General features: G+C 38.1%; 1 protein-coding gene across 2 annotated transcripts in view; it reads right to left on the bottom strand.

Annotated features, from left to right (window-relative positions):
* Positions 1-14,218: 14,218 nt before the first annotated feature.
* Positions 14,219-26,369, bottom strand: part of AP3S1 (adaptor related protein complex 3 subunit sigma 1) — a 75,474-nt gene continuing 63,323 nt past the window's right edge. For both annotated transcript variants that reach the window (XM_080804053.1, XM_080804054.1), the window contains 2 exons: positions 23,799-23,906; positions 14,219-14,832 (listed from right to left, as the gene is read on the bottom strand). In XM_080804053.1, coding sequence (XP_080660179.1) covers positions 14,704-14,832; positions 23,799-23,906 — 237 coding nt within the window. In that variant the 3' untranslated portion in view covers positions 14,219-14,703. The remainder of the gene's footprint in view (positions 14,833-23,798; positions 23,907-26,369) is intronic.

Here is a 26,369-nt window from a genome sequence, read left to right as displayed (position 1 = left end):
ATGATAAAGAATCATAAAGGCAGCTAGAGGTAAAAAGAAAGGAACCTACAAAGAAACCCCTCCATTAGACCATCAGCAAATTTCTCAGAAGAAATGCTATAAGCCAGGAGAGAACAGAATGCCAAAAAACAACAACTTCCAGCCAAGAACACTTTTATGGCGAAGTTATCCTTCAGACATGAAGGAGAAATAAAAGTTTTCCCACACACAAGGAAACGGAGGGAGTTCACCATCACTAGACCTGCCTTGCAAGGATTGGTCAAAGATGTTCCTCAAGATGAAATGAAAAGATGCTAATAACTAACACAAAAGTAAGTGAAAGGGCACAATACTCTAGCAAAGGGGAAAATAAACAGTAGGGTAGCATGGGTAATGGGGCTTTGAGTAGTTTGGACATTTTAACTATATTAATTCTTCCAATCCGTGAACACAAAATGTCTTTCCGTTTGTTTGAGTCTTCTTTGATTTCTTTCAACCAAGTCCTACGGTTTTCACTGTGTAGCCCTTTCACTTCCTTAGTTAAATTTATTCTTAGGTATTTCGTTGGTTTTGAGAGAATGGGATATTTTTCTTTGCTTTTGCAGACATCTCAGTTGCTACAAATAAATCTGACAGTTTTCTGTATGTTGATTTTATATCCTTCAACCTTACCAAATTTGTTAATTAGGGCCAGTAGTTTTTTGGTTGAGTCTTTGGGATTTTCTCAATGTAAAATCATGTTGTCTACAAATGACATCAATTTTACTTCTTCCTTTTCAGTTTGGATGGCTTTTATTTATTAAATTATTTATTTGGTCTTGCCTAATTACTCTAGCTAGGACTTCCGGTACCATGCTGAATGAGAATGGTGAGAGTGGGCATCCTTGTCCAGTTCTAGATCTTAGGGGAACAAGCTTTCGATTTTTCTCCACTGAGCGTAAGGGGTTTCTTCGTCATACATGGCCTTTATGTATGTTATTTCTATACCCAATCTATTGAGGGTTTTTATCGTGAAAAGAATATTGTATTTTGTCAAATGCTTTTTCTGCATCTATTGAGATGATCATGGGATTTTCATCTTTCATCCTATTAATGTGGTGTAAAACACTTATGGATTTGGGTGTGTTGAACCTGCCTCACATCCTATGGACAAATCCCACTCGATCATGATGCATAATATCCCTGGATTTAGTTTGCTAATATTTTGTTGAGGATTTTTTCATTTGTATTCATCAGGGATACTGATCTATGGTTCCTACAGTTCTCTTTTCTGGTGGTGTCCTTATCTGAGTTTGATAATCAGGGTAATGCCGGCCTTGCCTAACAGGTTGATAAATGTCCCCTCCTCTTCAGTTTTTGGAGAGATTTCGAGAAGGACGGGCATTCATCCTTCTTCAACTATTTGCTGCTCTTCTCCAGGAAAGCCGTCTAGTCCTTTGCGTTGGGAAGTTTTTGATTACTTATTCCATCTCCTTTACGTATTGGTCAGTTCATACTTTCTATTGCTTCCTGATTCAGTGTTGTGTGTTTCTAGGAATTTACCTAGGTTGTCTTATTTCTTGGCATATGATTGTTGATAGTAGTCTCTTATGATTCTGTATGTTTTTGCAGTATCAGTTGTAATGTGCCCTCTTTTGTTTCTGATTTGAGTGTTCTGTTTTTCCTTGGTTACTCTAACTAAAAGTTTGGACATTTTATCTCTTCGAAAAGCCAACTCAGTTTTGTTGGTCTTCCCTATTGTTTTTCTTTCCTCTACCTCACTTATTTCTTCCCATTTTAAAGATTTTTAAATCATTTTTTAAAAAAAGATTTTATTTATTTATTTGTGAGAGAGAGAGCATGGGGGCCGGGGTAGGAGGCAGAGCGAGAGGGAGAAGCAGACTCCCCACTGAGCAGGGAGCCTGACTCTGGGCTCCATCCCACGACCCTGGAATCATGACCCGAGCTGAAGGCAGACGCTTAACCAGCTGAGCCACCCAGGCCCCTCCTTCTCTGGTCTTCATGATTTCCTTCTTTCTACTAATTTTGGGCTCAATTCTTCTTTTTCTAGTTCATTGCGATGTAAATTAGGTTGTTTGAAACCTTTCTAATTTTTCAGTGGATGCATTTAACACTATGAACTTCCTTCTTAGAACTGCTTTTGCAGCACCCCATAGATTTTGGTATGTTGTGTTTCCATTTCCATTTGTCTTAAGACATTTTTATTTTATTTTATTTTTAATTTGACAGAGAGAGAGAGATCACAAGTAGGCAGGGAGGCAGGCAGAGAGAGGAGGAAGCAGGCTCTCCGCGGAGCAGAGAGCCCGATACAGGGCTCGATCCCAGGACTCTGGGATCATGACCTGAGCCGAAGGCAGAGGCTTTAACCCACTGAGCCACCTAGGCGCCCTTAAATTTCCCTTTCAATTTCTTCTTTGACCCACTGGTTGTTCAGAAGCATGTTTAGTAAGGGTGCCTGGGTGGCTCAGTCCTTAAGCTTCTGCCTTCAGCTCAGGTCATGATCGCAGGGTCCTGGGATCAAGCCCTGCATCAGACTCCCTTCTCAGCAGGAAGCCCGCTTCTCCCTCTCCCACTTGCCCTGCTTTGCTCCCTCTCTCACTGTGTCTCTCTCTGTCAGATGAATAAATAAAATCTTAAAAAGAAGAAGAAGAAGAAGAAGAAGCATGTTTAGTTTACATGTATTTGTAGATTTTCCAGCTTTCCTCTTGTTATTTACTAGTATCTAGTTTCATACCATTGTGGTTGGAAGAGATAGCTAGTACGATTACAGTCTTCTTAAATTTGCTAAGACTTGTCTTTTGCCTTATCATATGATCTGTTGTGACGAATGTTCCACACGCATTTGAGAAGGATGTGTTTTCTGCTGCCAGTATTGGAGAGAATATTCTACATAGGACTGTTAGGTCCATTTGGTCTAAAGTATGATTCAATTCCAATGTTTTCTTGATTTTCTATCTGAATGATCTACCCATTGTTGAAAGTAGAGTATTGAAATCCCTACTCTTCTTCTTTTTTTACATCTTTTTAAAGTCCCCCTACTCTTCTTATATTGTTGTCTATTTCTCCCTTCAGATCTATTAGTATTTGCTTAATATATTCAGGTGCACCAATGTTGGGTGAGGACATATTTAAGATTGTTAGATCTTGTTGGTGCATTGATACTTTCATCATTATGTAATGACCTTCTTTGTTCCTTGTTTCTATGTTTGGTTTAAAGTCTCTTTTGATTTCTACTTGCATGGAGTATCTTTTTCATAAATTCATAAATTCAAACCATTTAGAGTAATTATTGACTTGTAAGGTCTTACTATTGCCATCTTATCTATTGCTTTTTGGTTGTTTTGTATATCCATTGTTTATTTTTCCCTCTGGTTATGCCTACCTTTTGTTCATGGATGGATGTCTAATTAGTTACTGTTATGTAAATTGGTGATCTATTAGGTTCATGAATTTGAGTCTTTTCCCAGGTTTAGAAAGTTTTCAGCTATCATTTCTTTAATTTTAAAATAAAATTTTTTAAAGGATTTTATTTGTCAGAGAGAGGAAGAGGAAGAGCACAACCAGGGGGAGCAGCAGGCAGAGGGAGTGAGAGAAACAGGCTCCCCGCTGAGCAGTGAGCCCAACACAGGACTCGATCCCAGGACCCTGGGATCATGACCTGAGCCGAAGGCAGACACTTAACCCACTGAGCCACCCGGGTGTCCTTATCATTTCTTTAAATAAACACTTTTTCTCCTTCTTCCTCTCTTCTTCTGGCATCCCAGTTATTCTCATATTTGTCTTTTTGATTGAGTCCCATAGATCACTCAGGCTTTGTTCTTTTTTATTCCTTTTCCTTTGTTCACTGCTGAGTTATTTCTAAATTCCTGTCCTCTAACTCACTCAATCTATCTTCCATTTGCATGACTCTGCTGCAGATGGTGCCATATTCGTCATCTCACTCATTGAATTTTCCAGCTCCAGACTTTGTTTGGTTCTTTCCTATAATTTCTCTCTTCGGTGAGAGTTCATTTTAGTTGTTCAGTTGTTTAGCTGGGTTTCCCCCCCCACCCCATTATCGTTGAACTGAGTTTTCTTGTAGTTCACTGGATTTCTTCCAACCAACCACCCTGAATTCTTTCTTTACCAGTCAAATCACAGTACGCTGCAGCAATACACTAAGTTGTTGGGAAATTATTTACATCTCCTTGGGGTGACACATTTTCTTGATTTTTCATGTTCCGTACATGTTTGCATTGCTGTTTTCCCCTTTGAAGCACACACCTCCCTAAATCTCTATCGCTTGCATCGGATGGGGTAGCGATCATTGGCCTGGCTAGAACTGGGTTTTCCTCAGCTTTTGAATGGGTTGACCTGGCTCCACTCTCCCTGCTCCCCCTTGTGGCAGCATTCTTAAGCATTTCCATCTTTTCTGATGCTTGTCGCTCACCAAGCCGGCTGTAGGAAACCTCTCTTTTGTTTTCCGGAAGATGACTTTACAGTTCAGTTTGTGGTGGCTCCCTTGCCCACAGATCCTTTTTTTTCCTGAGAGCACTGTGAAGACTGGACCTGTTTTCACGCCCCCTGACTTGGGAGCACTAACAAGGATCCAGCCACAGAGTGGGGGGTGGCGGGGGAGGTGTGGATTTAGCACTGGGGCGGGGCGGGGGGGTGTTTAGCAGGATGCTCCAAAAGTTTGTGGGCCAACTTCCCTCCGGACGCAGTCAGTAGGAACCATGTTCCTTCAGTGCCCTTTGATACTCTTACCTGATTCCTTCCGTCTCTCCTCCCTCCCCCCCCACGTGGATGTCCTGCCTCTGGGTGCTACTGGAGGGAAATGGGTTTCTTGAGCCGTGACCTGCAAAACTGGGGCAGTGGGGCACTCACTCACAGCTCTCTGTCTTCCCCGCAGGAGAGGCTGCCAACACTTGACAGCTTAGCCCCAGGCGCTGTCACCCTGGGTGGCGAGGGCTCTCGTGGAGCTTCTCCCTCTCCACTGTGTACAAACTCACCCTTCCCATTCCAAAGGTGTGCTGGAACCTCCCCACAAGCAGGCTGGAGTTCTACAAATTCTTTCTGGCCCCTGTGCATCTGAATAGGCTAGCACACTCCAGGTTTTGTTTCTTTTTTTTCCCCCCTTACTGGAGTAAACAGGGGTCCACAGGACCACCTTGGATCCACAGCACTTTCCAGGTGTTGGTCCATTTATGGAAGCATAGGTGGGTAAAAGTCATCCCTTGGTGTAGGGTGCTGGGTCCAGTAGCACTGAGTGAGGCACTTTTGTTCATGCTTAAATTTCTAATTTGTTGTTTAAAAAAAGTGTTGGTGGGGGGGTGGGGGGGAGCAGGAGAACAAGGAGGAACATCCTACCCATCCAGGATGCTGACATCTCCCCCCATCAATTTTTAGGGAGCAACCTATTAAAGGTAGTGCTGACACAGAAATAATATCCAAATTCTATGATACTGCATGGGCAGGGCCTAATAGCTACCCTCACCTCTTCTTCACCTGCAATAATCAGTTTCTCTCTCTTCCATTTGATATCTCCCCCTCTGTCTCCACATCCCTCCCCATAATATATTTTAACATCTAGTTTTGGAGTTGCATTGAGTGAGCCGTGCTGTCAGCAGCTGGAAAGCCAGCAGCAGGGTCCTAATGAAAGCGGACAATCTCCCAAAACAGCCGTGGTTTTCACTAGATGAGGCATGACAGCTCTTACTTCTGGTGCTCCGAAAGACTTTTTTGGTCAGATGTCAATGAGCTGTGGAGGAGTGGTGGACATGGGACTCTTTTCTTTGCCCACTGGTCGTTTAATATGAGGATATGAGGAATGAATGGAAGGCAGCTATAGATTAAAGCTTAAAAGGCTCTCGTTGTGCCCCCCGGCAGAAGGGTTTCATTTTGGGGAACCAGCAAGACCTCTATGTCCATAGAGCCTAGAGTTGTGAGAAGAGGAAGCAGAAATCCCCCTGGTGGGTCACTGGGGGTGGTATGCTTACTTCTACCCCTTGGTACCTGGACCCATGCAGTATACCTATAGAGAGCAGAGTACCATATAATGATTGTTGATTTAGAGTATACGTTATATCCTGAGGGACATTGTCCCATCTTTGCGGGGTTATCATGTCCAACCTTGTTGCCTCAGGTGTGCCTTTAGGAAAAAAAAAAAAAGCTATTCCACCATTCTATCAGTCCGGTAGCCTCTGAGTTTGGCAGCAAATGACAGGATCATCCATCTCATTGCCTCCTTTGCTGTGCGGTGGATTCTTGGGTATGTGGGATCCTACGTAATGGACCAACCAAACCCCTTGTGAGTCCTTGGATAGTGATGTTGGTTGAGGTCATGGGGCTGGGAAAAGTAAACTCATATCCAGAATGTGTGTCAATTCTAGTCTGGATTAATTCACTCCGTTAAGATGGAAGGGGTCCCAAGTTACTTGCCACCAAGTGGCTGCCTGGTTTCCACAAAGGAGGGTGCTGTTATCAGGGGCTCAGTGTTGGTTTGTTAGTGGCAGATAGAACACCTGACACAAAAGGTAGCTAAATCAGCTTGGTGAGAACGAGCCCACACTGTTGGACCCATGTGTAACCTCCACCTTCCCACTACTCTGTTCAAGCTCCCATGGTACCAGCACTGTAGTGGCCAGGATCAGAGGGATGCTGACAGACTGCTGAGTCATTCTCTTTGGTAGTAGAGTGTCTCTTCTGTGACAGATTATCTCTGATAGATAACGCACGATTTACAGTCTTCATGTTTTCATGCTCATTCCTATGGATCTAGTCACATGGCTTTTCCCCAAACCTCCTCATCCTTCATCTTCCAAGCTTTCTCTTACCACGCCTTTGGCTAATCAGTCAAGCCATCAGCTACTGCCTATGAATCCTTGGGCCACTTTTCACACAGTGGATGTCCACGTATACAACCCAAAGCTCTGTGCATGGGAGGGATTTCTCTTCACCATTATCTTTCCGGGGAGCTAAAGGAGAAGCACTGGTCAATAGCAGAAAATGAAATTGGGGTGAGGACTTGTGCAGCTCATCTGTGCCGTCTGGCCCCATCCTTTCCCATGGACCACTTGCATCTTCCTACACATTGTTGCCGGGCCCACCTAATTTAATGACTGTGGGTCTGGCAGATCCTACCTCCAATCTGGATGTATGATCATTTCCTAGATCAGATACTTATCTCAACCAGGGCCCAGTAACACTCAAGAACTGTGTCTCAAAGGATGTGTAATTTTGCACAAGGGGACAAGGTATGGTTGCAGGACAAGGTATGGGATTTTATTGCAGGGTCTTATCATCCTCATTGTTATCAGGAAGTTTATGTTGTAATTCTCTAGCTAGGTCATGTCACAGACCCACAAGCCATCTTTTCCCATCACTGACACCTCCTATATCATTGGGTCTGTCAGGCAATGTGGTCCAAGAGGAAAGTTCACTTGTATTGCAACCTGGAGCTAGGGCAGATCCCTCTTCTGTTCTGGGCCTCACTCAAAGCTAGAAGCTCTTTGTGTAAATGGACGGAACAGTATTCCCAGTATGAAATATGCTGCCTCCAGAGGCTGAAAGGCCTACCAATCTCTCTGGTTGGTAGAACGGGGGAGTTGTGAAATACTTATTGACTTTGAAAGGGATATCCTGAAATATCCTAGCTCACTGGATCCCTAAAAATGTTCCTGATTATGGTGGGCCCCTGATTCTTCATAGGCCTCATCTATCACCATGCAGGGCATGTATCGTCAAGGCCTTCGATGTGCTTGCAACTCCCTGTTCATCCAGCTCAAGTAACACCATGTTATCGGTATATGAACCAATGTGGTATTAGGCCAGCTGATGATCCAGACCCTTCGTGACTGTATTATTATTGAGCGCAGCTGAGTTAACAACATTCCTGGTACACTGTTGTGCCCCCATAACATCAACTTTCTGTCCCTCCTAACAGGGGTGGAAAAGAAGGCATTTACCGGATCGGTTGCCACATTCCATCCACGCGAGGCCTTGTTAACCTCCCCAAAGATACCACATCAGGCACAGCAGCTACAGTGGGAGCTACAACTTGGTCAAGTTGTAGATCATCCTCTAAGATCCATTTGTAGGGAACAGACTAGATGATTCAGGGGATATGCAAGGGAGACCACCGTTCTTGCACCATTTAGGGTCTTCAAGTGCGGGACTTAAACTTTCTCATCTACCCAAGATGTAATATTGCGATTTACTTCCTATCTTGGCTGAGAGAGTATAGAGGCAACTTCAAGGCTTCCCCGGAGCCTTCCTTTCTATAGTAGCTCTTACTCCACAGTCTAAGGAACCGCTCGGAGTATTTTTTCCCCAAATACTGTGTCGATGCCAGTTAGATATATTCAGGGATGGGGAAAATGACCGCCAGGTGGATTTTTGAACCCCGTGGACTAGGAGCTAGACCTGGGCCAGGACTGAATTTATTACCTAGCCCCTATATGACCCTGCTGTAATACGGGCAAGGGCACATGGTGTCTGATTCCTAGTTATCATTGTCACTTTGGAAACTGTGCCTGATACTACTCAGAATATTGGGTATTTTTCCATTTCCCAGTGTATGGTTACCACTAAGTCCCTTTGGGGAAGCATACCATAGGCACATGCCATGGTAAGCAGAGTCCCTCCCTCCTGGAGATTTGGTATTTCTGTCAGGGAGTGAGATCTGGGTCTGAGAACTGGCTCAGGGTCGAAATCTGGATAAGAGTGCATGGCTTTTTTTTTTTTTTTTAAGATTTTATTTATTTATTTGACAGAGACCACAAGTAGGCAGACAGGCAGGCAGAGAGAGAGGGGGGAAGCAGGCTCCCCGCTGAGCAGAGAGCCAAGTGTGGGGTTTGATCCCAGGACCCTGAGATCATGACCTGAGCCGAAGGCAAAGGCTTAACCCACTGAGCCACCCAGGTGCCCCAGTTCATGGCTTTTTATTGTGGTGGGTGCTCTTGGCCTCCTGATCATCCATTTTTAAAAATTTCTTTTGACTATATAGATTGGCCAATGCCCTTACGAGCCAACCATTTATCTTGTACCTACTGAAGCTGTATTCCATTAACCATCTCTGCAGAGAGACAGATCTGCTCTCTGCAAATCAGGACCTTTGGCGTCAGCTACCCTGGCCTTGTAGTTCATTAAGATAATTTACCCACATTGCTCCTGACAGTTAAGTGCCATAATATGGATCTATTAATGCAGGATCTCATCATCCTCATTGTTACCAGGGCTCAACTCTGTAACAGCTATTTCCTACCATCAGCCCTGGCTTTCAGAAGACAGCCTGTACTGAGCTTCTAAATGATGCCATTCCTTTAAACAGAACATTCCTTGTTGCTTGGGCATATGAAGGAATCTGTGTTGTCTTATATTACACAGTATTATTGAGTCTAATGTACACATGCCCTTGAGCTTCTTGGATCCCTCCTTCCCCTTGTCTGCCTTGGAAGTTCTGTGATACTTAGCTGAGCCAAGCTAAGTGGCTAAGGCTTCTAAGAACTACCCTAGCTGTGTATCAGCACTGTCTCCCTGGGTCTCTGCCGGAGCTAAACCTTTTATCATTGGAAAGCGCTTACATATAAATAAACTCTCTCTCATCCAACTTTATGTTCTTTCCCCCTTGACCCAGAATCCTCAGGATCCAGGCTCATATGTACTCTCCCGTGGCTCCTCTGAGTTTATTTGGGGTGAGGTTCTACGGCAACTCTGGCAGGCCCAGCACCCGACTGAGCTGTGTGTTGGGTCTTCTTCACTCTAGTTATTGGCTTAGTGTCACAGCAGGTGAGGCAATCCCGAGTAGGTACATGTTATCCTGGGATGCAGAAGTTAACGCATCCTCTTCAACAAGGGAGACGAAGGCAGTGAGCGGAAGCTTAACAGGAAGAAGGGGGCTACTTCTGCAGGTCCATATCCAAGATTTTCGGGTGCATGAACCCAGATGTCCTCATCTCAAGTTTCAGGTCCTACTTCTTTCCAACCGTGCCCCTGACCTTGGCTTAGCAGATATGATGGTGCTGGAATCCAATCTTCTCTTGAGCTCTGCCAATCTTAAATGCCAATCTGCCGTGGTCCTCAGCACCTTCCATCTTCCAGCTGCATGAGATGAGAGGCTTTATAGGCTGTCAAGGAGGCCCTCTGGGTTTTCATACACAGCCTTTAATTGGCGATTAATCACCTTCAGCATTTCTCGAATGCACTGACTGCCCCCAACAACCAACATCCAATTCCATACTCTTTGTAATTTCTACTTCTCTTGAACTTCTCCGAGGCCTCAGACATTGACCCTACCAGAGCATTCCCAGTATCCCATTCCAGTTAAGCATCGGTGAAAGTTTCAACAATTACATTGCCACGGTGGAGGTCCATGCTCCGTGTTCCACCGGTAACGGGATCCTCCACTGGCAACCTACCAGTGCATGATCTGGCTCCAAAGTCTCGTGGCAGAATCTGCTTCCTGAGACCATTCTTGGCTATTGCTGCCTTAGACGGGCTTCCCTGGAAAGACAGACTGAGACGGAGATTGGCACGCAAGACATCCACCATGGTATGCCATCGGACTCAAAGCCTGTGTCTGTTGGAAGTACGATGAGGCAGACAAAAAAAGTAGCAGTGCAGTCACAACAAAGGCCTCAGCTGACCTCATGGGTAGCACTGGAGCTGGGAAGGCCTTTCAGAGTTGTCCCGCCTTAGGCGAGGGGGCTGGGCTTTTATAACCTGGATGTAGGATGTGTTTGGAGAAGAGTCGGGACTTAGGTGAATGAACAGTCTTCAGCTGATGGATATTCAAATAGCAATTCTGCTGAGTGTGCTCAGCCACCAATTCTGCCAGCAGCTGAGGGAATGAGTGCTTCAGTCCTAAAGGATGAACCCAAGGACCTTCTGAGAAGTCTAGTTTCTACTCCCAAATGTCTGCCGTTTCCTCCCTCTCACTATTGATAATATTTTTAAAAATATATAGTGTATCCTTCCACTTAAAAATATTAACAATATATGTACACACTATATACACACACTTTTTTTTTTTTTTTGGGTAATTGGCAGTCTACTATGATGGTTAATTTTGTGTAACTTGACTGGGCCACAGGGGTGCCCAGACATTTGCTTAAACATTGTGGATGTTTCTGTGAGGGTTTTTAGTTGAAATGAACATTTAAGTCAGTATACTGAGTGAAGCAGAGAGCTCTCCCTAGTGTGGGTGGGCCTCACCCAATCAGTCAAAGACACGAATCAAATAAAAAGGCTGACCCTCACCCAAGTAAGAGAGAATTCCTCCTGCCTGTCTTCAAACTGGGACACTGGCTTTTTCCTCCCTTCAGAATCGAACTGACTTTTATAAGAAATCTCTCATGTTATTTTAAAAATATCACCAACACCATGATTTTATTTAAGGAGATTTATTAAAAGCAATTGGCCCACATGATTACGAAGGCTGACAAGCCCCAAGATCCACAGAGTGAGTCAGCAATCTGAGATGTAAGAGAGCTGAAGATGAAGTTCCAGTCCAAGTCTGAGGGCCTGAGAGCCACGAGAGCCAAATGGTGTAATTCCAGTCTAAAGGTTGGCAGGCTTAAGACCCAGGATAAACTGATGTGTCAGTTTTTCTGAAGGCAGGAAAAAGCTGATATTCCAATTTGAAGACAGGTAGAAGGAAATCTTTCTTATTTGGATGTGAATCCGCCCTTTTATTCTATTCAGGCCTTCAACGGACTGGACAAGGCCCACCCGCATTAGGAAGAACAATCCCCTTTACTCAGCCTATTGATTTAAATGCTGTTAATCTTACTATACAGCAAGTCTCCAACTTACAATGGTACAACTTACAAATTTTTTACTTTATGATGATGCGAAAGCAGTATGCATTCAGTAGCAACTGTACTTCCAGTTTTGAATGTTTATCTTTCCCCTGGCTAGTGATATGCAGTACAATACTCTCTTGTGTATCTGGGTAGGCAGCAGTGAGCCCAAACTCCCAGTCAGCCATGCAATCACCAAAGTAAAACAACCAATACATTTAGGACTGTTTTATCCACATAACCATCCTGTCTTTCACACTCAGTATTCAAGAAACTACATGAGACATTCAACAGTTTATTATAAAATTAGCTTTGTGTGAGCTAATTTTGCCCAACTGTAAACTAACATAACTAACATGTTGTTGAGCACGTTTAAGGTAGGGTAGACTAAGCTTTGATGTTCAGTAGGTTAGGTTTAACAAATGCATTTCTGACTTAGGATATTGTCAACTTATGACTGGTTTATTGAGGAAGATCTATGAATATACAGTCATCCTATTGACTATTTCTCTAGAGAAAACCTCGACTACTAATATAATACCATATGTATGTTTTTCCATTTTGCTGTTTTCACTTAACGGTGTATTCTAGGGAATCAATCTGTAGCAATGTACACAGCTGTTTCTCATTTGGATAATTCCGTAAGATTCCATAGTGTGGATGTAACCTAGCTTTCCAACCAATCTCCTTCCAAAGGACATCTGGGCCATTCCAGTCTTTTGCTATGATTAGTGTGATAGTTACCACAGTTTTACCAGTTCCTTACTGGTAAGTATTCAAGGTATCTCCAGTTTACAATTTTTTGCTTTATAAAAAACTGATGCAATAAATACCTTTGTGTATAGAAGACTAGAGTCCTGAGAGTGGGTCATGGGTATGTGTAAAATGTGTATTTTTATTTTTAAAAAATTTCACAAAGTCGGGGTGCCTCAGTGCCTCAATTGGTTGAGTGTCTGACTCTTGCTTTCTGACTCAGGTCATGATCTCATAGGTCGTGAGACCGAAGCCCCACTGGGGTCTGTGCTCAGTGCAGAATCTGCTTGGGACTCTTTCCCTCTTCCTCTCCCCCTTCCCCTACTCCTCCCTGTGCTCGTGTGCTCTCTCTCCCTCAAGAATAAATAAATCTTAAAAGAATTTTTTTTTCACAAAGCTTGGCATATGCTTACAAAAAAAATGTTAACGATTATTACATTCCCACCAGCAATGACAGTTCTCATTCCTCACAACCTCTTCAGCATTGGACGTTGTCACCTGTCCTAATTTTTCTCATATGATGAGTGAAAATAAAATCTAATTGTCCTTTTAACTTGCATTCTCTGACTACCCATGAAATTAAGCATCTCTACCTATTCCTTGGTTAGTAAGATATAAGATGACTTACCTCTTTTTACCATTTGTACAATGTTTTGTTTTTCTCACTAGAATACAATGGGAGATGAACTCCTTTGATTATTTCCTGAGGTAAAACTAGTAACTGGCCCAGAAGTTTACCTAATTTTGGCACATCCTAATCAAGTCCGAACTTAATCTTCTCACAATTTTTCCCCCAAAACAAAGGGAAAAGAAAAAGGGCGGGGGAGATCCTGCCAGGCACTATGTGGGGTATTGTTTATGGCTCCCTGAGAGCTGGCACAGTAGGCATTTAAAACACATTTGTCAAATGATCGAAGACCAGGGACCACCTGAATGTTTTGCTTTGCAGAACTTTCACACATCTCTGAACTGACAGAAATCCTAACAATTGCAGACTGAATATCAATGGCCTCAACAGAAACTCAGTGTTAGATAAATATTATTTAGAAAAAATAAAGTGACTTTTCTTACATCCCAGAGCTCATGGAGTAAAATTCATACATGTCACAAATCTAAGGAAATGTGCCAAAGAAAACACGTGGGGAGGACTAAAGCTGTAAAACAACAACAAAATACCACCTTGGTCTAACTGGAAGAGGAACTCCATTCATGGTTCAGAAGATAAGACCAAATAAGAAAATGTGGGACAATAACGGGAAATCAGAATAGGAGAGTGTTAAAACTTAAGAAAATGCTTTAGCTTTGATTTTGGGATAGAATAGTCAGGTGGAGCCCCATAGGGTTTTGTGTTCAAAAGCAACTATTATTTTTCATCAACTCAGCAAGAAGGGCCCAGATGAAAAACTTACACCTATCTGTATAAAGTAGGTTTTGTGATTTCTCAATATGGATTTTAGAAAAAGATTTGTCATCCCCCACCTCACATCTGTACACAACATATTACCCCATACACACCTCTTGACTTGTGAAATAACTGATTTTTAGAATTAGTGAGTTTTTGAATATTAAAAAAGTATGAAATAAATCAACACCAACAGCTGTTTAACAGTGATAAAATATACTTTTATTTACTTTGTTGAGTTAGAGGGTCGTAAAAAAATTATTGCTAAAGTAGATATCAGGCAAACAGAAAGGTGCTTTAGAAGTCCAGTTACCTTGGAGTTTATTTAAACTAAGAGGAAAAGGTCATAATGTTTTCATGCAATACATACTTGGTTCTTTAAATAACCATTGTGACAAATAACAGAAAGAATTATGGAATGCTGCACTTGTGATCCATACAAAACACCAACATTTTGGATTGTACATAATTTAAAGAAACGTCTCAAACACTTTTTGAAATACTGTAGTAGCCAATACACAGAGGCATGCCGTAGGTGGGCACAGGAATGCAGTTTATAAAAGAAAGAGAAACATCACACTGGAACTACTCAATTTCTTCAAAATCACTGAGCAAGAAAAGCAACATTGAACTTCCATACCGATTTTACACAACTTTTATACAGTACCTTGACTTAAATCCAAGAGCAAAAGTTAAGACTCTCCTCCTCTATTTTTGGTAAACAACTGCATGGTAAACTTAGATGACTTTTCCCCCTGGATTTTACCTGGGAGTGGCCTTTTTAATTTTTTATTTAAAAGAGGGCAGGTTTGGCACTTTTATACTGATGTCACCAATGTTAATATTTCTTGGGATCTCAGGAAGATTCATATTCTTTACAGCTGATACAGCACGGGCTGGAGCTCCCGCTAAGCCAGCCTGTATACAGAAGCAAATAAAAGAAAAAGAAAATGTACAACTCAGGTGTAGCTCATCAAAAAACACTAAAAATGGAGGACAATGATAAAAGATTCATATAACAAGCTTAGAGACCAGATGGTAGTTTGAATTGGTATGGGATGGTTACTTTGAAACTCTAATCTATAAAGAGAAAACAGTTGGCACATTAAAAAATACAGTGAATACATGCAATGATAAGAACGTAAAAATTTAGATACAAATTAGCCTGCACTACTTAGACATCACATCCACTATTCAAATGACAAAAACCAGGTCTTCCCCTGTACCTTGGCTCACTGACTTATGATATAAGCATGAAGCATATTTTACATCAGTTTCCTTTTAAACATCTCTTGCAACAATCATGATAGATTTGGGGTTTGTTTTGTATTGTTTTGTTTTGCTTTTAAAACAGCATTTATTATCAAAATGTGATGTAAAATAAAAACTGAAAGGAACAGATCCTACTTGTCTAGTTTCTTTACTTAGGGCCAAACCCTTAAAGCATTTCAAAACAACAAATTTAAAAAAAAATTATTTTCATTGTGGAGGCTCTTCTAAATTTTTCTATGGAAGTTCTAGAACACTGAAGAAAAAAAAAAATCAGGCTTTTAAAGTAAAGCCTCAGTCCAAAGAGAACAGTTCTGCCTAAAAATGAAACTGCAACAGGAGGACCTTTCCAACCTTAGACGAGTTAGAAAAAAATATAATGATTAAAAATACTTTGTCACATAAAGTAGATCCAACAACATAGGTTCAGTTTACAATATACAAATTTGGAGAAAGAACAGCATAAATGCAAAAGGTATTATTTATGTAAATAAATGAATTTTAAAACTTCTAGTAGCATTAGTGTACAGTATTTCACTTTCATCTTAGGGAAATTTACAATTTGTGAAATAATTTTGAAAGAAAATATGCTTAAAAGAAAAATGCATATATATCATCTTTTTCAAATAGCTTCAACAGTCTTGATACTTTAATGGTTTAAGTTAGATTTAGATTTCATCAATTTTTATTCAGGTGACACAATCAAGGCAACATACATCTGAATTCAGTGGCATACATCATCTTGACAAAAGCAGACAATTAGGTAACAAAAACAAATCTTCCATATATGAGACAATGTCTGTGTAATTAGAATTACTAGTTTTAACGTCCCTTTTTGAAATTTTAGGGTTTTTTTCTCTTACGTAATCCTACCTCTTTTGTTAATCAAAATAATAATAATAATAAAGCTGTTACCTGAGAAAAATCTTGACTGATACAAAATAGGCCAGTGTAAACTATTTGCTGAATAAAGGATACAAACATTGTTAAGCAATGAAATAAAAGCCACGGATTATCAACTCAGAATTGGAAATAATAGAAAAAATCAGTAAAATAGTATTAATAATAGCTATGGTCCACACAGGCAATGATATAAATGAAACACTCCATATCCAATTAAAGAATGAATAGGGCTGGAGCATTCAATTTTTATGATTTAATGAAAGTAAGTTGTTTTTGACTGACCCCTACATTTATACCTACCTGAAGCAATGCAGTTGTTTTTATACCCCCCAAAGATGTTGGAGATACGAATAAATATTGTTTAGGGTAACATGACTCATAATGAAAAGGGTCTTTAATCTGATTATTTCAAGTTCAACGTAGTCTAGCTACCAAAATTTGGAATGGTTTAGGATCAAAGAAGGATCCAGTTCAAAGAGGTTTACTATCTTGTCAAGGCTCTCTTCCTTTTACCCAAAAGTATGTTGTTGGCCAAAGAACAAATTATTTTACAAACTTATAGATATCCTGGAGCTAGTATCAGTTTTCCAGGTAGAAGGATTTTGTAATTTTTCTAATTAAAAAACCAATTTGCCACTATTTTTACTTGGGTGTGTCTCTATAGGGCACAAATGATGAGTAGACTACTAAAAAAAAACTACTGATAAGATATTTGAGTACAAATATTTTAAAAGGCATGAATGATTAGAGGATTTTTATTATTGAGATAGAGACAGAGAGAGAGAAGGTAGATAGGTGTGTATGTTTTACTGGATGCTATGATTTTACTTTTATAAACAATAAAAATAATTTTTTAAGTATTAAATGTCATTGACAAGAAGCCTTCTTTTCCATAAGACCCTGTACCATGAACAGCTAACTTAACTTGAGCAAAGAAAATGAAAACAAAAATGCATCCTGTAAAATTTCTTTAGATTAAGTTGTTTCTTTGTGACCAAAGATGGTGTCGACTGTTGGCTGCTAATGAGAATACATAAAGTCAATATAGCAATTGATTTAAATAGCATATATGTGCCAAGTTCTTATAATGTAAAACAAAAAGAAGTTTCTAAGTACAACAAACTACAATTCCTCTAAACATAAGCAGCAAGCCATACACATGCAAAGGATGGCAACTATTCAGAACACGCAAATGAATTAAGAGAATCAAATTATTTCTCAAGCATGTTCAATACTTTTGTGTAATATGTCATGAATTTAAATGGTAGGGAATAAGAAAAATTTAATGTGAAACTTCAATTTTTAATTAAACTAACATTTTAAGAAATCAGATTTTGCAGACTATAAAATATAAAAAATATAAAAAGAACTGTTGATCAGTAAGTAGGTGCTAAACTGAGCTATCTATATATAAAAACTTACGGCTTAAAAATAAAAGCTGTCTCAAGTAGTCAACACCAGAACTGCTATAAAACAAATTTCATTTTTAGACTTCCATGAAAGTGAAGTCTGAAACATTTTTATGAAAGAATAAAATGTAAAAGAGGTAATTTGCCATTAGGAGGTCGGTGTGCCAAGAGAGAGGTATAAAATAATTTTTGTCTTAGTTATGATTTTTTTCAGTAAGATATATTCAAAGCAACAAGATAACTTTTACTAATTCATTTTTTTTGAACACTAAAATTTACAGAAATTAAGCTTACCTGACTTGTTAGTCGTATGTACAATTTAAAATGTAAAATTAAAGATACTTCTGACAGTACAACAAAGCTCTTAAAGATTTAAGATTACACAGTTGACACAAAGCAGAAATAAAAAGAATGAAACCCTACTGGAGAAATAACTTGTTTCCATCTATGTTATTATACTCGAGCACCACCAAATTGCAGCAACTCCACTAACAAAAATAAATATATGAATCCAAAGCAGTTAAGAGTATGAATTGGATGAAAGAATGAAGTACAGTATATAAAAGAATGGTCATGTTTTCTCTCCCATGAAATTAAATAAATTAACATAATTAAGAGAAAGAAAACAAAATGAAGTCTGCAAGTATACCAAAATGAGGCCAAACAGATAGAAGACTTATACAGACATACTCTCGGAAATTTCAAGCACTTGAATCACAAAGATAGTAATGGATGGATATGATTTGTTTTTGATTTTGTTTTTAAATTGCCAGACCCAAAAATAAACAAAATATGTGCAAGCAAAAGTGAAAAAGCAGCACTACTAGAATATATTACGAAGAATCGGAAGGCTCCCTTTTCCTCATGCAATAAGCAATTAACTTTCTCAAAGGAAAAAGGAAAGAATCTAGATATTTATTTCATCTAAGACATAAAATACCATCCTACCATCTTAAAATATTTTTTCAAGCTTGAAATACAGAGTAAGATGGTAGTGGGAATAGTCTGTACATACTAAAACCTCTATCCACCCCTCCTGCTGGAAGTTGCTATATGCACATTCATAATCTTGACCTAACAGCAAAGTGAAAGAACATCAACATTAATAAACACAGTATTAAATGGTTTCAGACTCAAAATCATTAACAAAATAATGGCAGTTTCTGAATGCATGTTTTGAGCAAAATAGAAAATTCAATATTTTAATTTCTGAATGCAAGGCAGAGTAACTTTTAATCTCGGAATCTGTAATAGGCTTGCTCTTTGCTTTAAGGGCAGTGCTTTAATACTCCAATTATCAACAAGCGGGTTAGAAATGCTAATGACAACCCTCTAGGAAGAACTGTAACATTTTATAAAAATTTTTATCAAAATTAGAATATTTAAAAATTTAAAAACCTTCCAAATTATACAACCCAGTTAATATAATCTGCAGTTATAGTTTTAATTTCCAGCACAGCATTTGCCTGTGCAAAATAAATATAGCAGGCTAATAATGCACAATTCATGGATTTAATGTAACTAATTCCAATCATTACACGTGAACTCAGGGGTCCTCACCATAATTTTGGAGGAGAACAGAGTGAACTGAATGTCAAGGTAAAAAGCTGAACCAATTTACAAGCTGACTGGCCAGCATCATTGTATTAGGGCCACTTTTCTTATTCTCTAAGCTCTTTGAAAATAGATATTTGATTTAAAAAAAGAAGAAGAAAGATAATTACTAGTTCTAGTTATGGAAGTTAAAGACCCAAGTGGTTCTTTGCTAGAAAATGACAATTTCACATAAATTAAAGACCAGAACACAGAAATTGGCAGTGATTTGGATCAGTGGAATAAAGGAGACAATTATGTATTTTCTATTCTAGGGATAAAGTAATAGAGATCTAAGGACCAAAAGTGGTATTCCCAGCTTCACGACAGAGCCTACCATCTTGGGATAAGAAATTAAAAAGCCACCTGTATGTTGCTACTTCTCAAACACATCCAGAAAGTAATACTTAAATGGCTAAAAAAGCAATGCCAAATTCTCAGTGGCATTTTTCTAATTAGTAAAGTGGATAATCTAACTTGTTGAATTTACAGATTTTTCTTTTCCTCTTTGGGACTCAATAAAGTATTTTCATTTTGAAATTTTTAAATGGAGGACTACGAGCATTTTCATTTTTCATCTTTGTATGGCTTTGAACAACAACAACAAAAAAAGCTGTTCATTAGCATTTAGATTGAAATTAAAAAAAAAAAAACACCATTTACACAGTTAACTTAGGGTGTGAAAAAAATGCATAGGAAATGCCAGAGAAAATTTAGTTTTATAAAGCTATGAGTCTATTAAAAACATTTTCAATATGAGGCAATATGCTTTGTAAAAATGTCCAAGGTTAACAATATTTTACTGAGTCTTACTTATTACAGTGTTTAGATATCAGAAGGTTGCTTCCCTGGAAATCCATTTTATTTTGGTCGAAATATTTAAATCCAATTTTTAGAACATTTAATTTTTAGAACCTTTAATTCAATTTTGGGAGATTTGTTATCTTATACTTTTTCTTGGCCACTTTTAACATGGAACTGAAAACCATTATGTTAAGACTTTGGAACTGAAAACCATTATGTGGGGGAAAGTACTATTTAAAAGTCACTATTCTAAACCTTCATTGCTTTTCACTTTGTATGCAAAACTCTAAAGGTTCAGCTTTTGGTTTTCAAATTCACAGCTTCCAAACCCCAATTTTATGTTAGAATCCTAATTTAGAAAGATTGGGTGGGGGGAGACCTCTCTGTGAGAGTTAAATTAATTCCACCATATTATTTTTGAAACAAACTCTACATCTTTATATACAAAGTAAACTGTCATTTCTACAAATGTAATATGTCAGTTAAATGACGATGTTTAAAAAAAAAGAACAAAAAAACTTTCCTTTTACAATGCAGGCAGACAAAACAGAACAAACATGACATCAATGAAACACTAGTAAAATACAGTAAGTCCAATAAAAGATGAAGAAACTACAAGGAGAAACTAGAATGAAAAATAGGCTACAGGGACTACATGGGTTCATTAACACAAAGAATTTTTGAGTCTGGCCTAAATAATTAATTGCCTTTGACATCATTTTGCTTTCCCTTTGTTAAAGTACAGTTTTCTCAAAGTCAGCAATACCTTGTCTACCTGTCCTGTCTGGGAGATTGAAAGATAAAGGTCTGTAAGAGAGAAGAATGGAAAGAGCTAGAAAGATCAGGATGTTCGGAAAAAAAGAAGACTGACTTTAAAAAAGTAGTGACTGTATTCAGACCCATTTATTCATAACATGAAATACATAAAACCTAACAAGTCTCCCCAACCCCACCCCTCTACCTCCACCCCCAGGGAGTCCTTTTATTCCTAGGAAGATTCCTGAGTGCCTCTTAAACTTCCCCCAAATCCCACCAACCTCCCAGCTTAAACCCTCCTTTCCCCAGACCCCAGTGTCATAGTAAACCATTTTTCTGTCAAATCAGGATAGATGAAAATACATTCAGAGCATATCTTAGTTTCTCCTCTCTTTAAAGATCTGGAAGATCTTTGCTTCTACCTGTCTAGGTTATTAGGAATTAAACTGGTCCGCTTTCCACTGTCACCAGAAATATACTACCTTTAAACCAAAATAATAAAATCTTTAATTTCTGACAAAGTAAAGTCACGTAGGTATATCCATGTTGTGTCTTTAAAGTTGCATCTTAATTATACTCAGGCTGATTTTTAAAAGATAAATGCTAATTCTCAATACCATTTAAATTAATCTTAAAAGAATGATAACCAGGTCTTTTCATCAACCATGGTATTCTGAATTTTAATTATTTCTTGACAAGTTTTTGCTTGCATAATAAATTTTAACTAAAATTTAAGGAAGACTCAGATTAATTAAAGCTTATAGTGTGTTCTCAAATAATTTTGGATTATTCTGCAGTCATATATTTGGTGTATATATATCCAGTTTAAGTAAAATGGAAATGGGATCCATACTGAAAACTCTAACATTCCAATGTATCTGGAATAAGGGTGGTAGTCTTCCAAACATATTACGAAAATTACTGAAGAATAGCACAAAGCCAACATTATTTTTGGCATAATTTTTTAAAATAGTGATCACAACTAAATGGCCTCAGTTTGACTCAAAATCCTACTTTATAACTAAAATAGTAGCAGACATCACATATAGAGAAGCACCTGATAAAAAACACAATGTTGTGGTCTATTCCCAGATTTAAAATATATTTCCTAGTAGAGGAGAAAAATTAATTTGTAGTAGGTAATAGCTAACTATACAAGTTAAAAGATGATCAGTGGATGAAAAATATCAGTACCTTTTCCACCAGTATTAAAACCATTTTAAACAGAATTGTTTCTGTGAGGAGATTTTTTTAAGTTACAGTATTCTTAAAACTATTTCCATTGAAAATATAAAATTTTGTATTTTATTGCTCTTTCTTTACAGATAAGGAAAAACTGCCTCATTCGCCAAGTGTTACTGGACAATCAGAAAGCAAACATCCATTATGCAATTATTATAGGTCCTTCATGACCTTTGTCAGTATGTTAATAGGAAACCAAGGACAAAAAAGAAAAAAATAAAAGAGAGGACACCACCAATGAAAAGAAGTTAAAAACCTGGAATATAAACATTCCAGACAAAAGGTCAATATATTTCTTACAGATGATTACACAGAAGTCACAAATTCCCACATATCCATTCATTTCTGACTGATTATTAAAGGATTGTGTCACTGTCTGTCTCTTGGCATTTAGAATCTATATCCATAGGTTTTTGTAAAGCAAGTTTGCACAAATTACATAAAACTTTGAGTTATCACTTAAGACTTTAATAGCTCAGAGGTTATAGTAAATCTTTTATTATACTAAATAAGATGAGACAAACCAACTATACTAAATAATATTGTGAGTTCTTTTCCTTGTCCTAAAACAAAACTTTCTGTATTAATCTTGTTTGTTTTCCCTTTTCAAAACCCAGTATTTTAAAAATTGGCCAATATTATGGCCAATATTACCAAATATTAGTAGTTATTTAAGAGTCATCATTATAAGTCTCTCCTGTAGGCAACTCACAGGGATGGTAAATTGAGTTATAGAGAAATGCAGGACTATTTCACTTTAAAAGAGAACACTGGAAAATGTTTTCTACAAAGCTTCAACTGTTTCTAACCCTCAGATTTTGGATTTAGCCATCTTCTTGTATTTCATTCAATTCCAATGAACATAGCATTATGTTAAACTGATCCTTTAAAATGCCAACAAGATAAAAATTCTTTAGAACTCACCTGCTGTAAATTAACGCTAGCATATTTTGAATACCTTGCTGCTTTTATAGTAATAATCACTGTAAATCAACCAAGCACCTGAGCTGGTATTAATAATTATAAATAAAATTTATTTTTCTAGTCTTAGTTATAACTATGAAAGGTAACGAGTATAGTGCTGAATGACATGTCAAAACCATTCATCTTTCTAAACTTCTGCTAGAGTAACAAGAACTACAGTCGCTCAATTACAATACTTGTTATTGATATTCAGCCTAATATTGAGGAAAGAGTTACGAAAATTCTAAAATAGGATTTTACACAATGCTCAAGTGCTGGCTGATCCTCACGCACCTCATCTAAACAGCACAAAGCTAAGCATGTGTAACTAACCAAATCTTCCTCCTACAGAATACAGAAAAAGCCATGAACGCATGTATCATTGTATAAAATATGTGATACGTAGCCAGCTTGTCAGTGACCTCTGGAAGGATCCAGAATTAAAAGATTAAGGCAATGAATTTCTTTTTTCAGTGTTCACTCGGGCTTGCAAAGCACCAGGTAGAACACTACTTCCTCATGAGAATTCCATTTCCTCTCCTTTCCTTTTCCAGAAATAGTTCTGTGACACCAAAATTATATATCTTTAAAATATCAGGTCTAAGATTTCCTTGATGATTACTAAGGTTTTGTAGAGCAAATACTGATTTCATTATTCAAACACATAGTTTCTTTTTTAAGCTGTTAAGAATCTGGAATTGTGTTTATTACCCAAGGCAGTTACCACCGTGGTTAAAAAAAGAGAACACAAAACTATCAGGTAGTTAGTAGTCACAGAACATTTAACATACTAAGATACATATATTCCATTTTTTAAAAAACTGAATAAGCCTATCAGCTGTATTTAAGGGTGATACTGAAGGACAAACAGTGAAAGCTACACATCATGCATAATTCATGATCATGCTTACTACCTCCATCAGCTAGAGAGCTTTCCATTCTTACCTCAGATTTCTCCAGCTTATTTTGTGCATCAATCTGAGTAACAATCTCATTCATGTTGGTCTCCAGTACCATTCCCCCCATCACCATTTCTGCAAGAATATTGTGAACCTAAAGGGAAAAATAACATACGACTATAAAGAAAATTCAATACAAAAACGTTTCATCATTCCAGTATGTAGCTTTTGTTTCAAACACTGCTGTGACTACTTCATAAGTATGAAGTGTAAAATAAAAATAATTTGGAGGGCTCACAATCCACGTTTGCTACTACTATGCAGCCTGAGACAGTTAAAGAACCTCTTTAAGTCTTAGTTTAATGGGTCCTAAAACAAATATTAATAGTGTCTCCTTCCTAGACTGTTGAAAGGATTAAATGAGGTTATCCCTGGAAGTGCTGAGAACAAAGTAAATGAGCAATAAACACCACCTATTGCTATGACCAGTTTAATGTTTAAAAAGTATCTACAATGGCCTTTTATGCCAGATTCTTGGCCAATAATTATTAAGTTGTTTTATACTCAAGGCATTTAATGAAGCTATGTGGCACTGTAACAAGTTCCTGACTGAAATAAAGCAAAATTTCTTATTATTGCGGGTATTTTAATAATGTTTTCGTCCCAAATACCTCCATATATGTAATACTTAGATTTTTTTATCATCAAATATACAATCTTACAGTGGCTAAAAATAGCATCTTCCACTGGGGAGAAGAAATATAATCCAGGTGTTTTTTCACAGGTAGTTACTGAATCAAAAATCACCAACTCAAAGGTGAATTAGGGTATCACAGAATAGCATACTTTGCTATAATTTTTTTAAAACAACGTGGTGGTATAAAGAATGGAGACTCTGAAATTAGGTATGAATACTGACTCTACTACGCGTTAGTTGTATGCCTTTCAGCACCCATACAACTGTTACCTTATCTGTGAAATAGATATAAAAGTAGTATAGACACCTCATCCAGTCATCAGAAGGATTAAAAAAACTGAGGCAAAGTATGTAGCATTGTATCAAAAAGATACTATGAAGTAATTTTATTTTAAGATTTATTTGTTTTAGAGAGAGAGGGTGCGCACGAACATGGGGTTAGGAGCAGATGAGAGAAAGAATTCCAAGGAGACTCCCTGCTGAGGGCAGAGCCAGACACAGGGCTCCATCCCAGGACCCTGAGATCATGACCTGAGTCAAAATCAAGAGTGGGCTGCTTAACCTACTGAGCCACCCAGGTGCCCCCAGTAATTTTATTTTAAGCAAAAACTGGTTTTGGTTAAATAGATAATTATCAAATTCGATTTTCATTCCTTTACAAGACTGCATGCAAATGTATACATGATTTTTAAATCCTATCATCATTTACTAATTTTTCATTTTGGAAAGATGGACACCTCACATACAACTCTTGAAGAAAGAACTACAGAAATTACTTTTCCTAGCAAACAAAACCAGAAACCACAATTGTTTTAAAAACTAGTGCTAAAAAAATAAAAACTAGTGCTGAATATCATCACTCCTAACTGCTATCCATTTTGTGACTAAATACCACTTATTGAAATGATGTTTTGGTGCTGCACTTAGGGTATTTAATTTAATTCTCACATTAACCTTTGTTACAGTTAAGAAAATAAACCAGCTTACTCAAGACACAAATATGTAGCAAATGAACAATTAAAACCTAAGTCTGAGTGACCCAAGTCCCATTCTTTGCTTTCTCCTGTTAACACTAATACATGAAATCGATGCAGCAGATTAATTTTTAGTCATAATCTATGAAGATTCAGTTAAAGGTCAAGAAGGTGATTGGATGATAAAATATAATTAACCTACAACAGCTAACAGGTATCAATCATATGAAGGAAAAGTGTTCAGAAAGAAAGCCCATGGCCAGCGACATTAAGACTTCTGTTTTATCAGAACTTTCCCTCTTTTTTTTTTTTAAGATTTTATTTATTTATCTGACAGACAGAGATCACAAGTAGGCAGAGAGGCAGGCAGAGAGAGAAGGGAAGCAGGCTCCCCACTGAGCAGAGAGCCCGATATGTGGCTCGATCCCAGGACCCTGAGATCATGACCTGAGCCAAAGGCAGAGGCTTAACCCACTGAGCCACCCAGGCGCCCCTCCCCTCTTTTTAAAACAAATTCTCACGAGAAAGCACAATTTGTAATGCTGATAAAAGTACAACAACTCCAGTGAATCTTGGAGCATTGCATCAAAAACTAATGATGTATTTTATGGTGACTAACATAACACAATAAAAGTTAAAACAAATAAACAAAAAGTACAGCAACTCCACCAACGCCACCTTGCTCAGGCTTATACATTTACTACTGCCTTTCCAGAAATATCTCAGAAACACATGTAGATTAGTGGAAGCCATAGATTTCAGTATTATAGAAATGTTTACAAAGGTTAGAGGTATTAAAATATGAGTAGCCTGCAAATGTGGGTCATGCTCAAGAAATACTAAGAACATATTTCAACTTAATAAGGACTAAGATGTAATTTTGTCCTCAAAGTAAAAATAACTCCTATGAAAGCAAATTCAGAAATCTCAAGAAGATAAAAAAACA

Source organism: Martes martes (assembly GCF_963455335.1).
Source record: "Martes martes genome assembly, chromosome: 5".
In the NCBI taxonomy this organism is placed as follows: Eukaryota; Metazoa; Chordata; class Mammalia; order Carnivora; family Mustelidae; genus Martes; species Martes martes.
Note: the sequence above shows the minus strand (reverse complement) of the source record. Positions and strands in the feature narration are given on the sequence as shown.